The sequence below is a fragment of the Tenrec ecaudatus genome, chromosome 2 (assembly GCF_050624435.1).
Source record: "Tenrec ecaudatus isolate mTenEca1 chromosome 2, mTenEca1.hap1, whole genome shotgun sequence".
NCBI lineage: Eukaryota > Metazoa > Chordata > Mammalia > Afrosoricida > Tenrecidae > Tenrec > Tenrec ecaudatus.
In genome coordinates, this window is record NC_134531.1 from 40851656 (window position 1) to 40865305 (window position 13650).

General features: G+C 44.4%; 1 protein-coding gene across 2 annotated transcripts in view; it reads right to left on the minus strand.

The window, feature by feature from the left end:
* Positions 1-3306: 3306 nt before the first annotated feature.
* OXCT1 (3-oxoacid CoA-transferase 1) overlaps positions 3307-13650 on the minus strand; it is a 172482-nt gene continuing 162138 nt past the window's right edge. Inside the window, exon 16 of one of the 2 annotated variants that reach the window (XM_075540976.1) lies at positions 3307-6893. In XM_075540976.1, the coding sequence (XP_075397091.1) occupies positions 6852-6893 (42 nt within the window). In that variant the 3' untranslated portion in view covers positions 3307-6851. The remainder of the gene's footprint in view (positions 6894-13650) is intronic. The other variant, XM_075540975.1, reaches the window with a different exon arrangement.

Below are 13650 nucleotides of genomic sequence, written 5' to 3' on the forward strand. Positions count from 1 at the left end.
GCTGTCTTCTGAAGTTAATTCTTCTGGGGGGAGGGAATACGGGGTTGGCCAGGTAGTTGGGATTGGAGCCATTCCCGCAGCTGGTCATTGCTTTTATCTCCCCAAATTTTCTTTCCTTAGCCAGTATTATTAATGTGTCAGAGGCACATGAACACAGATGATCACCAGAAGAGGGGTCCTAGAAAATCTACAAATGAAAAATGATTTCCCAAAATGAAGTAAAAATTCGTAAGTGGTTACTATGCTCTGGTGCGGGCCAGGTTAAGTACTGAACTGACAGAGGCCCAAACCCGCCGGTCACTACAGCTGATTATTCCTGTAAACATTTGTCAGAATCAACTTGATGGCAGTGGGATTTTTTAAATCGTTTTCTTAGGGGCTCATACAACTCTTATCACAATCCATACATATACATACATCAATTGTGTAAAGCACATCTGTGCCTTCCTTTCCCTCATCATCCTCAAAACATTTGCTCTCCACTTAAGCCCTTTGCATCAGGTCCTCATTATTCCCCTCCCTCCCCGCTCCCCCTCCCTCATGAGCCCTTGATAATTTAGAAATTATTTTGTCATATCTTGCCTTGTCCAACGTCTCCCTTCACCCACTTTTATGTTATCCGTCCCCCAGGGAGGAGGTCACATTGTAGATCCTGGTAATCAGTTCCCCCTTTCCTAACCACCCTCCCTCTACTCTCCCAGTATCGCCCCTCCCACCAGTGGTCCTGAAGGGATCATCCGCCCTGGATTCCCTGTGTTTCCAGCTCCTATCTGTACCGGTGTAGACCCTCTGGTCTAGCCAGGCTTGCAAGGTAGAATTCGGATCATGATAGTTGGGTGAGAGGGGGGATAAGGAATTTAGGCTATAGGACAGCACACATGAAACACATAACTATCCACTGGTTCTTTAATATTTCCTCCCCTTACTATTAAAGCTTATGTTTCACCTCATTAATACTGTTGGACCTACATATATGTTCATGTGTACAATTGAGATCGATTGATGCAGGAATGCCATGACGGATGACCCTTTAGAAACAGCAATGGAGTACTGATCCCTGAGGATATGGGAAGACAGGGACGGAGGGAGGAGGAGCTGATAGCAATGATGACTGTAAAACCCAACTAGAGGGGAGTGAATAACAGAATTGCAGGTGGAGGGATATCTTGGATGGGTAAGATATGGCTAAAATGTGTACGGATCTATAAAATACCAATAAGGGTTCCTGGGGGAGAAGGGTGGGGGAGGGAGGGGATAAGGGGGAGCTGACATCAAAGAGTTCAAGAAGAAAAGATGCTTTGAAATCGTTTGTAGTAGAAATTGTTCAATTATGCTTGATCTATGTGAATTATGGAATGTTAAAATGACATCTGCAAGAGCTCCCAATACAATGACGAGTAAAATGGCAGCTATGGACAGCCTGCCTTTGAAACCACATTGCCCCAGATGAGACAATGTGGGGACCGTAGCTTCTTATGTTGATAAATGCTCCTGATTTTGCAGCAATACTTTATCTCCATGCTTCCTGTCATACACAGGAAGCTTACAATTTTATCTTTTATTCCAAGAGGGAAAAAGAAGTCAGGAAGGCATCTGCCAAGATTCTGAGCAGAGGTTAACAAGGCCAGTCCATGAACTTTTAGTTATTTGTGCACTTTTTTTACACTGACATTTCTATGGAGATAATTGTAGATTTGCATAAAATTGCAATAATTAATACCAAGAGATCCCATCATTTTGTAAACACCTTGCACATCTGGGATCATTGTAACATTATCAAAGTTGGTGGGTGTAAACACCACCCAGTCTTGCTCAGGTTTTCTCAATTATGTGAACACTCGCTTTACTTACATTCGTGCTACTGAGTGTAGGTTCATACACTGCCACCAGTTACGATACACACTTACTTCTCTCCCACTTCTCATTCCTGCTAAGTCCTAACATTTTATCATTTCAGAATGTTATATAAATGAAATCACCCAATATGTCCCCTCGGGGGGAATGGTTTTCACTGAGTATAATTCCCAGAGGTGTGTAAACAGTTGATTTTTTTAAGTGTTCCATGTTATGGATGTTCCAGTTTAGTTACATATTCAAAAAGACGTCTGGACTGCTTCCAGTTTTTTCTTTGATGGGGAAAGCTACTATAAAATTTTGTTTAGAACTTTGTAGGAACATAAAATGAAAACATGAAATTAAGTGCCATCGAGTCCACTCTGACTCACAGTGGCCCTCTAGGCAGGTTAACCCTGCACACACACACACACACACACACACACAATACACACACATACACACACCACACACACATACACACACCACACACACACACACTCACACACCACACATACACACACCACACACACACACACCACACACACACACCACACACACACTCACACAATCACACACACACACAAACACCACACACACACTCACACAACCACACACACCACCACACACATACTCACACACACCACCACACACCACCACACACACACCACACACACACACACACCCTTGTGGGCTCTGTGACTCTTAACTCGATGGGAACAAAAACGCTTTATCTTTCTCTGGAGGGCAGCTGGTAGTTACTTACTATGTCACCAGGGATCCTTTGTATGAACATAGTTCTCATTTCTCTACTGATAAACACGTGGGCGCTATGGAAATTGAGTGTTTTATCTTATAAGCAACTGCTTTCTTTCCAGGGTCTTGTGGCATTTTCTAGAGTCCCTGCGGGGCACAAACGGTTGCATCAAAGGCTGGCAGTCCAAACCCACCCAGTAGGCATCTCAGAAGACAGCCTGAGGAGCTGCTTCCTAAGGGTTCCAGGCTTAGAAACCCCATGGACACAGAGTGTAAGCATCTTGTGAGATTGGTTTCCTGAGTTTGAAGACTTAGGGTCACAGGATTGCAGGACTAGTCGACTACCTGGCGTAACGGGGGTTCATAAGGCAAACGTTCTACATTCCGAAGAGTTGGGTAATGTCTGGCGTTTTAAAGGTTGCGAGTGGCTATCAATGTTGTGCAACCATTGATCTCTATTTGTCTGCGGGGGGAAAGACAGAAATAAAGACACAAAGATTCATAAAAGAAAGCAGTGTACAGGACTACCGGTGTACAGCAGCTATGGCCTCATCCACCCTGAGACCCGAAGAATTAGAGGGCACCTGGCTACCTCTACCAAGCACCTTGATTGGTTCCACAAGAGATAGATCCTGACAAAATGTGGACCAGAACTCAAGTTCTTAAAAAATTCTAAATTAATAAACTAATTAATTTTTAAATCATTTTATTGGGGGGCTCATACAACTCTTATCACAATATATACATACAGCCATTGTGTCAAGCACATTTGTACATTTGTTGCCATCACCATTCTCAAAACATTTGCTTTCTACTTGAGCCCTTGATATCAGCTCATTTTCCCCTCCCTCCCCGCTCCCCCCATGCACCCTTGATAATTTATAAATTATTATTTTGTCATATCTTTACACTGTCCAACGTCTTCCTTCACCCACTTTTCTGCTGTCCATCCCCCAGGGAGGGGGTTATACGTGGATCCTTGTCATTGGTTCCCTTTCCACCCCACCTTTCCTCCAAGGAACCAATTTAGATGAGAGAGTTCTCCTTGACTTGATCACTGACAGATACTCTTTAAACTTGATACCAAAATTATCCGGGGCACACTTTTTAGATAGAGTCGCTCATAAAACAAAGACTCTCACTCTGGAGTAATGAGCTCCTTTGGTTGAAAAAAAGAAAAACCTTCAGGAGTCCCAGTATTCCAGTTACTGCAAGCTGTCCGAGAGGAGCCGATAAGGGGCGAAGGCATTGCAGTCTTGGAAGTTGAATGACTGGGGATGATGATCCACTGGACAATGGTTCAAAGGGAAAATAATGTGCTTAGAAATGTTCAACTCAAGCGAAACAAACTCGTGGCCACTGAGTTGATTCTCAGTGACCCTCGAGGACAAGCTAGAACTGCCCCTGCGAGCTTGCATGACTGCCATGCTTGGCAGGTGGAGGAGGCTCACATTTCTGGTGCTGCAGGTTTCAAAGTGCCGGCCTTTTCGCAGCCCCGTGTGTGACCACTTAGACAGAACTCCCAACCCTCCCCCTAGAGACACAAACGATGGAGTTTTACAGCAAAATCACAACAGCAACTAACAGCCACGTCACGCTACTTTGTTTCCACTGCAATGCATGCTGATATAGTGTCTCTGCACTATGCCCGATTCTTGTGCTAGGATTTTTTTTGGTGGTGGGGGGGGGGGGAGGAGAATCAGCCATCCTGAGAAGTATATAGCACTATCTCATTGTGGTTTTAATTTGCAGTTTTTCCTGATGGCTAATGATACTATTTTTTTTTCAAGCTTTTTGTTTGAGACTAGCTGGTGTATCACAAAGAATTTAAGTCAATTTTGATTTAATGTTGCCTCCTGTCGTGATCACTCAGACCAGTGGTGAAGTCTGACGAGTGAGGAACCAGAAAGGGTTTTAAGGCCGTGACCCCACCCCTTCTTGTGGAGCAGAACACAAAGTCATCGTGTGTGCAGTTGTGCAGCCCGTGTCATCTAAACAGCGACAGCGTCCCAGCAAACTCCTGAATGTGCTTCTTTCTTCTCCCCCACCCTTCTCCCTCTTGACCTCCCTTGTCCCTTTCCTCTCCTGCCCCCCAGGCCCGGCCTCATCTTCAACGTATTTCCCTCTGTTGTGACAACCATTTTCCCCCTTTATAATAAAGGTGTCAAGAAATATTTATCTCTGAGACTGACTCACTTTGCATGATGTCGTCCAGTTTTGCCCATGTCCTGGCTGACTCGTTCCTGTTAAGGATGCATCGTATTCCATTGTAGGTATGCACACATTCCTGTAGAGGACGTTTATCCATGCCTCTACAGATGGGTTTGTTTGTGATTGCTGTCCTTTTGCTATTGTCGAAATTGCTTCAATAAACTTGACTGTGCATATGTCTGTTCATGTTTTATTTCTTTATGGCATATGCATTCGCATTTAAGAAAGCACCACACTGTTTTACGTAGTGGTTGTAAAAGCTCTGTCATCCTGCCAGCAGTGTATGAGCCTTCTATCTTTTCAAGCATTTTTGCATTCATTTTTTCATAACATCCTTTTAATTGTAAACTAGGTGGGGCTTTACATTTCAGACCACCAACTTTGTATTTAAAACAGTTTAAACGACCAATAAATGCCCAATAGCTTGCCCCTCCCCCACACATTGGTTTCCCTGTCCCCTCTCGTAGATACGTCACCATTTTCTCTTAATTAGCATTATTGGTGACTAAAAGTCTTGATTCTGAACGACCTGCAGTCACATTCTCTCCTCCTCTCGGCTGCATTTCCTCTCTGACGTCCACGAGCCCTTCCCTAGTCTTCCTTACCTAGAATCGCAATTATTTCCAAGATGCCGTAATGGATTTTACATTTATAACTTTCCTTTGAAAGTCCTAAGTCAGTAAAGTACTAGTGACCTCTCATGAACCCATCCCCACCTCCTCCAGGTTCAATAATGATCCAATTACTATGATTACGTCCATCTATATTTCCCAGTTTTTCTAATAATACCCAAGCTGCTTCCAAGGCCTCTCCTTGGGAGCCTGCCTGGCACTGAGGATACTTCTTAGGGAAAGCACCTTAGAAAGCTGACTCTCGGAGGTTAAACACTCAGCAACTCTCTTAAAAACCTGGGGTTGAGCCTTACTATCTCTACGAGAAGAGGCTGAATGAAAAGTACTTTGTTACAGGGAGTAGCCTTGGTGAGACAGTATCCACACCGCTCTCTATAAAAATCCAATATTTATCATCTTTTTGAATAGGAGCAAAAGAACCCAGAAAAAAATGACTTACAACACAAAACAAAACACCTCTGCTGTCTCTGCGATTAAGGATCCATGATAAATTATCTCTACCAACTCTCTTGGCTTAAGAAGAGGTAGCGTTATACAAGTGGGTAACTGGAACTCAAGAACAGAGGAGTTGTCTTCAAGACGGTTCTGGGTAAACAGGAATATTGCAATGTTGTACAGTGGAAAACAACAATACAGAGGTCAGTTAGATTGCTAGCCCTTGTCCTATGATAAATCTTAGTCATGCGGGAAGTACCCAAGGTTGGTTGGTTTAGAGAGACAGCTTCTTGGAATGCCAGTAGCAGTAACCCTGCCCGCTTTGATCTCTACTATTGCCAGTTACGTCTCACCCAGAGATGCTCTGCTTTCCTGCTTGGGACATCGCTTTAGCTATAAAAGGCATGAAGGGGTGGGGGTGCGGGGAGAGGGTGTGAATGCTTTAGGAAAATAAAATGTAATCACAAAAGAAAAGTCAAGAGGAAGAGACAGAAACACAATTCTGAAGACAAGGCTTCTTCTTATTCTAAGGTAAGTGCATGCCTGTATCTTTCTCGTAATACGAGTAAAATGCTGTCTTGAGTATTCTCTGGGCGGATTCTTTCTCTGCCTTCTCCTTTTCTACATAATTTAGTTAGAAAGGAAAGTATGTCAATAAACTCTTTCTCAGGAACTATATATTGACAAAATTGCATATGATTTAATTATGGGCCACAAAAGGTGAAAATACACTCAACGGGAACACCAGTTATTAAGAGAGCCTTCTTAACAACACTTATACAATAATAAAACTTTATGTTATCCCTTAAAATGCTGTAGCACATTTGCAAAAACAAGGCCTATAGTGCCGGAGATATTAGAAAGACAACTAGTCAAAAATGGCTTGTTAATTACACAGATGTGATTGCTGATGTCCTTTCAACTGCATGCTATGTGGGGAGGAGACAGCAGCACACATCCTGGGACAAATGTCTGCGGCACATTTCACGCTGTGATCTGCTGCATTGGCATGAGCTTTGGCGAGACCTGGTAAAAAAAAAAAGACAGAAAACAAAATCAGATGATGAAACGCAGTGAGTAGTAAGCATCTCTACTTTGAATTCTCAATCCGAGAGGATCTGCGCAACAAATGCCTTAATGAACATCTCCTGGGATTTCCTTACCAATTTCCATTCTGAACCACCAGAATAAAGAAACTCTCTTCTGTCCACTTTGTGGGGCATTTACTGAGCTCCGTCTTCTTGGATCACAGCTCCGTTTGGCAACAAAGAGGACGTGGAGGAGACGTGCGGGGTGGTTAATTTGACATGGCAACGTGGCTAGGCGACGTGGCCACCAGGTGCTTGGCCACACACTAGTCCCCGTGCTATCAATGCATGCCATGTAGTTAAAGTGACTCTAAGAAAAGTAGATTGTCCTCCATAAAATGATAGGCCTAGTCTAATCAATTTCTAATCAATTGAAGATCATAAAAACAACAAAAAAGGAGTTTGCCCTCGGTGTGTGTACTCTGCATCCAGACTCTCAACATTTCAGCAGAACTCTTCATTTTCCTGTTGGATTTGCGACCAGAACACTTCAACAAGCTCTCCCTGCCTGAAGACTCACCTCCATAGTCATGTAAGTCACTCCCTTAAAATCAATAAATAGATTTCAATTTGGTGCAATCTCTCTCAAATTAAAGTTCAAAATATTTTGGTTCTTGATCTATAGTACAGGCATGTGTGTCTGCGTGAGTCTCTAAAGAACCCTACGGCACAGGATTATAAGTAAAGGGTCCAGACAAGCAAGCCCTCTCTACTAGCCAGATGACAGAGCTCAGAGGCAGATGCTTCTCACAGCAGTTCACTCAAGACACAGTCAGCCCTACTAGGTGCAAACCTCCATCTCCTCAAAAACAGACCCAGTCAGCTCTCACTTTTGCTGAGACATTTAATCTAGTCCTTGGATTACCTGGATTTGCATTAATAAAGGGGCATCTGATGAGCGACAAATTTTGTCCGAAATTTCCTAATTAGAACGCAAGGGCAGGAACAGATTTCAAGTGATTACTAAAAGGAGCCAAAGGTGACACAGTCCTTCACTGTTGATTATAACCATACTTGATCTTCAGAACAGCGAATGCACTCCCCGAGTCACCGAGTGCGAAACACCGCGGGCGGGCCTCCACCACGTTTAGTGGTGGCGCTGCTAGAGGAGGCTCACTGTCAACGTCTGGTTGGATTGTAACTGATCTTGCCAAGCTCTGGTACCAGCTTCCGATTGCTTACTTCCACTTGGCAATCCATATCCAGGCGTGTCCTTCCAGCAATGACAGAAGGGAATGTTGAAAGATCGGTGGATTTTGAGTATCTGAAGGCCACTGAAGCCAGGGGAATCATATAAATCAATCATGAGGGACTCTAAGTACTCTTGAGAGCTGCAGAATCCTCTGCGCGTGTGAGAGAGGGGAAAATCATGCTGGGTTGAGTAGAACTGGCAGTGTATAAGAACGACTTCAAAGACTGACCCTAAACCCTAACAGGCACATGAGGAAGACAAAGGTCCCCAATCAATGAGGACCTCAAACCCACCACGGAAGCCTACAGTAGCAGCTAATAACCACATGCACCGAAGTGAAGGTGTGCATGAGGGAACTGACAGGAGTAACACATCAAAGCAGGCCAAGTGGCGGATGTCAAGGTTAAGAGTTAGACCTTCCTTTGGCAGGCAAAGAAGAGTCCTTGGAGAACACTTGGGTGGAAGATTTTTACTGAGAAAAATCCAGCTGACAGTACGATGAACTGGGGAGGAAGAATGAAGTAAGAGAGCTAACCGGTGAATTATTCCACAGATCCTGATGGGCTGTGATAAAAACGTCAACAGAGCTGGTCAGCAGTCAACTGCACAAAATGAGGCGACTGGGAGAAAAGAGAGAGGTCCATTGTGCAGAACAGCGAACCCTCACTTCTGAATACCATGATCGCCCAATTCAGAATAACTCGGAAAAGTAAGCCTAAGTGAAGTTCACAGGGATTTCTGCCTCTCTTCTACTTTCCCATCACATCTGCAAAGAAATATCCTACAACTTAAAACATGGCAGCCTTGTTACTTGGAAGGGGGAACAGAAAGGCTGAAGTCAAAGGTACATGGAATTACATTTTGCTTTAAATAAGTTTTCATCCATCAACAGTGGTTGAAAAATAGAAAAATCTGAGTACATATTTTATAGAAATAGCAGATGCTGTTACATAGTTTTTTTGTGCAGATGACACATCCCTTTTGTGTTAGTTTCATAGGCCTGCTAAGCACGATATACACATACACATTATTTTTGAGGGAGCTAGATGTAAAAACTTACGGCATATGTAAAAAACAACGGTAACCTCCTCTAGGGGCAGTGTAAAGGAGTGTCAGAATCCAAGACTCAGAAAAGCACTTCTCCCTATTTCGGAGCATTTACCGTTGTCCCATTTAATGCTGTGGGGACCTACTGATGCTTTGTATGAGGATTTTTTGTTATGCAGCTGCAAACCCAGACGGTTCTGCTTTGCTTGATTCATGTAAGTACGTGTGTGTGCGCACACATGAGCGCGCAGGGACAGTGAATTATTTAATGTGGCTCTTCTAGCCAAAGTTTCTAGCTTCTACCAAATGACCTAATGACCTTGTCCTGTGGGTCTAGTAAGAAAGTAGGAGCAGGTACTAAGATGATTCACCTGTGAGTAATTATGAACACGATTTATTGGAACGACACCCTGCTGCATATAAAACAGCCCTCTGAGAGGCAGAAGTAATCTCACCAATAAGAGCTAGGAGTGGAGCATGTCCTCTGGACCTAAGATTCCTACACAGTGAACCTCCTGGATCTAGAAGACAGCTGTGACACCAGAGGAACAGCAGCAGCAGAACCAGGAGCCAGAGCATGAGACAGAGTGCTGGGCTTTCTAACCCATGGAGCAAGTAAAGCTGAGCGCTTTTGTGGAGTGGGCTGCCCCTGAGCACTTGGTTGGGGGTGCTGGGATTGCTGGCCCATGGAGCCTGAGCTGAATGCATTTGGGTCGAGGGTTGCAGCAGAATGGAAGGCCCTGTGAGCATTTTATTAGCAGTATGGAATGCCGTCTGACATTATTAGCATCCCAGAAAAAACTTTGCAACCTGTCCCAAAGATCAGCTGTATCCTGAGCATTTCTCAGTTGCATTTCAACCTGTTAACTTTAAAAATAAACCTTACAATCATAGTCTGTCAGTTCTGCATAGCCATTTAGGGCTATTAGGACTTAAATGAAAAAGTAGCTATTGTGTGAGACAATTTCAATAAAATTGACTTCTGAAGAAAGACAATCTATTAAGGAAGCACTGAGGAGTCCCATTTCTCCCTTATAGCTGTGTTTCATTCTATTATATGTCAGTTCATCATAAGTCAGAGTCAGCTCGATATCAACACCTTTTGTCAACCAATTGTTTGGGAATGCATTTCTCATAACATCTGACAGAAACAAAGTGACTGGAACGTCAATAGCAGAAGTCAGAATCATAAAGGCCTAGAATGTAAGGGTCCTTTCAGATCTTGCACGCCCAAGGTGAGGCCCCATCAATGTCTTTGCTGGGCTCCCAAAGCTAGTTCACAGAAAAGCAGGAGCATGTCCCAGGTGTTCTGACTTCTAATTTCATGGTCTTTTCAGATACCAAGGATGTCATTTTGCCCCTAACCCCACGTCATGATATGTTCAATAGCCTCCGACACACATGTAAGTTGGACAATAAATAAGATAAAAAAAGAATTGATGCATTTTAATTATGATGCTGGCAAAGATTACTGAAAGGACCATGAACTACCGGGGCGTGGGGGAGGGAGGGAATCTGTCTTGGAAGAAGTACAACCAGAATGTTCCTGAGAAGGGAAGTTGCTGAAACTTCATTTCGCATGGATTGGACATCTTACCAAGAGCGAAACCCTGGAGAAGGATATCCTGCTCAGTACAGTGAGGGGCGGCAAGAGTGGAAGACGCACATGAGATGGAGAGAGTACAGCCGCAACAATGAGCTCAACCATAGTAACTGGGAGGCTGGCACAGGACCAGACGTGCTTTGTTCTGTTGTACACAGAGTTGCCTGTGAGAAGGAGCCAACTTCAGGGCACCTAACAATAAAAATAGCAACAACAACAACAACAACACATCTGGTAGCAAGAAAGCCGTGACTCTTCAGCCATGGATTTATTACAGTAAAAAGGTGTAAAGAGTCTAAAAGCCCAGTAATATGAGAATGGATAAGTCCATGTAGAATAACTATACTTCTGAAAACGATATAACAACCAGGAAAGCTTATGATCAAGAGACCAGGCTGATAAAGTAAGCTGTGTGGTAACTCTGATGGTAACTGTGAACACTACTAACCATATGAATAAAACAGTTGTGCTGTGTGAGACGCAGGATGTATTTCTTCATCAAAAGAGAAGGCACCACTAAAAAAGTAAAAGCGAATTTGTTTTCAGGGACCCCCTTATAAATGGACTTATTTCATGTTTTCACTTTATTAGTGCACTAAAACACATGAGCACCTGCGGTTTTCAATCATCCCTACTCCCAACTAACTTAGAGAGTCAAGAGCTGAAAACATGATGAACTAATTACACCATCATGGCAAAGTCAATGCCAACCATGAATACCATGGCAGACAAACTGTTCTTTTAAATGGGAAAGATGTATCGAAATTGCATAATGAAACGATCTGACAGCATGCAATGATGACCAGAATGTCACGAGCATCTATATCACCCCATAATTAGGAACCAAAAGGTGGACACAAACTATTTCAAGCCAAGAGTGCAGCGTGAGTTGGGAGTGGGGGATGTGCAGCCTGAGTCGGGAGTGGGGGATGTGCAACCTGAGTCGGGACTGGGGGGTGTGCAGCCTGAGTTGGGAGTGGGGGGTGTGCAGCGTGAGTCAGGAGTGGGGGATGTGCAGTGTGAGTCGGGAGTGGGCGATGTGCAGCCTGAGTCGGGAGTGGGGGATGTGCAGTGTGAGTCGGGAGTGGGGGATGTGCAGTGTGAGTCGGGAGTGGGGGATGTTGAGCCTGAGTCGGGAGTGGGGGATGTGCAGTGTGGTGCAGCAGTCAACTGCACTGCCTGGACATGGAAGACTGGGCCAGAGGGAGTTCATCTTTTCAGGAGTGAGCCTTCAAGGACTTCCCTTTTGTTCAGATAAAAAGCCAAACGCTTGAAAATGGTCCATAAATTCCATTCAATTTGGCTCCTAACCCCCTTCGTTACTAATATAATTTTGTCCCTCAAAAAGATAAGCTGAAGTTCCAACTCTTGTGCCCGTGGATGTGCCCTTGTTTCGAGAGAGCCATAGGATTGTGGTTGCAGGCATCATTGGTTACATAAACGGCATCATACCAGGGTAGGGCGGGTTCTAATCCTAATCTCTTCTGAGCGGCATCTGCCCTAAAATAAAACAGGCACAGCTTCTAACAGATCAGTCTGTACAGCCAAAGAGCACCAAGAAGTGCTCAGGGCAACGAGGAGCTAAAGAAGTACCACCAATGTGCTCCTTAGAGAATTCGTCTTACATACCTGGACCTATTGTCAGGAGACACCAGTCCCTGGATGCGAGAGTTATATAATCATCTGTCAATTGGAGGTTTAAGAGTGTAGGAGTGGAGTCTAGCCTGTCAATCGGATCATAGCCAATGTGGCCTCTGTGTGGGCATGGCTTTCTCCTGAGAATTCTGGTTTTGCCTCCTTGGAGGCGGAAGACTTCTTTCTCTTGGTTCATTCCCTTGGAGACCCTCTATGGACAAGACACATGAGAGATGCTCTACTGACAAGACACACGGAACTACGTTAGTGCTCTGAACTGGAGAAGCCACATGGACCTACCCTGATGCAACCAGACCTCTGAACCCGGAGAAGCCACATAGAGACCCTGCCAGCGCTGAGATGCTTACAACACCACTGGATCCAAAGAATTTCTACCCACTGGCCTGTGATTGTCTTATATTTGGCATCATTGCATGTACCTTGTGCATCTGAAGAGGACTTTATAGATTGTCATTGGACATATGGGCTAAAATCAGACTTATGGGACTGGATTGGGTTGGGATGCTTTCTTAATGTACAATTACCCTTTATATAAAACCCTTTATATAAAACTCTCTCTTATACACGTATGAGTGGCTGTGAATTTGTTTCTCTAGTCTACCCAGACTAACACACTGGAGCAGGACATCATGCTTGGTCAAGAGAAGGAGAGAAAACCCTGGACAGGACAGATTGACACGGTGGCGGTAACAATGGGCTCAAGCAGAGGAACAATGAGGATGTGCAGGCCCGGGCAGAGTGCTGTTCGGTGGTGTGTAAGGTCGCTGTGGGTCAAAATCAACTCAATGGCACCTCACAAGAACCAGAAGCTGAGGTAGAAAAGCCCTCCTTCCAGAGCCGTCAGAGAAGAAACATAGTCCTACTCCTGCCGCCAACTCAGACTTCTACGCTCCAGAATTTTTGGAAAACAAATGTCTGTTATCTGAAGTCACCCCACTTTATATTTTGTGATGGCAGCCCTGAGAGATGAGATACCCTGGAGCTCATTTATAACCCAGCGACCTGATGCACTCTGTCCGGTCACATGGGCCAGTCGCGGCACACCAGAGCCTTCGCGTGCGCTATCTCCCCAGTCAGGAATTCTCCTCTCTTCATTTGCTGCTCCTGTTTCACCTCAATCTCCAGCCCAGTGGCCTTTTTGGTACCACCTGATTTGGATTTGTAATTCTTTCTCAGCCAACAAGGGAAGAGGGGCGA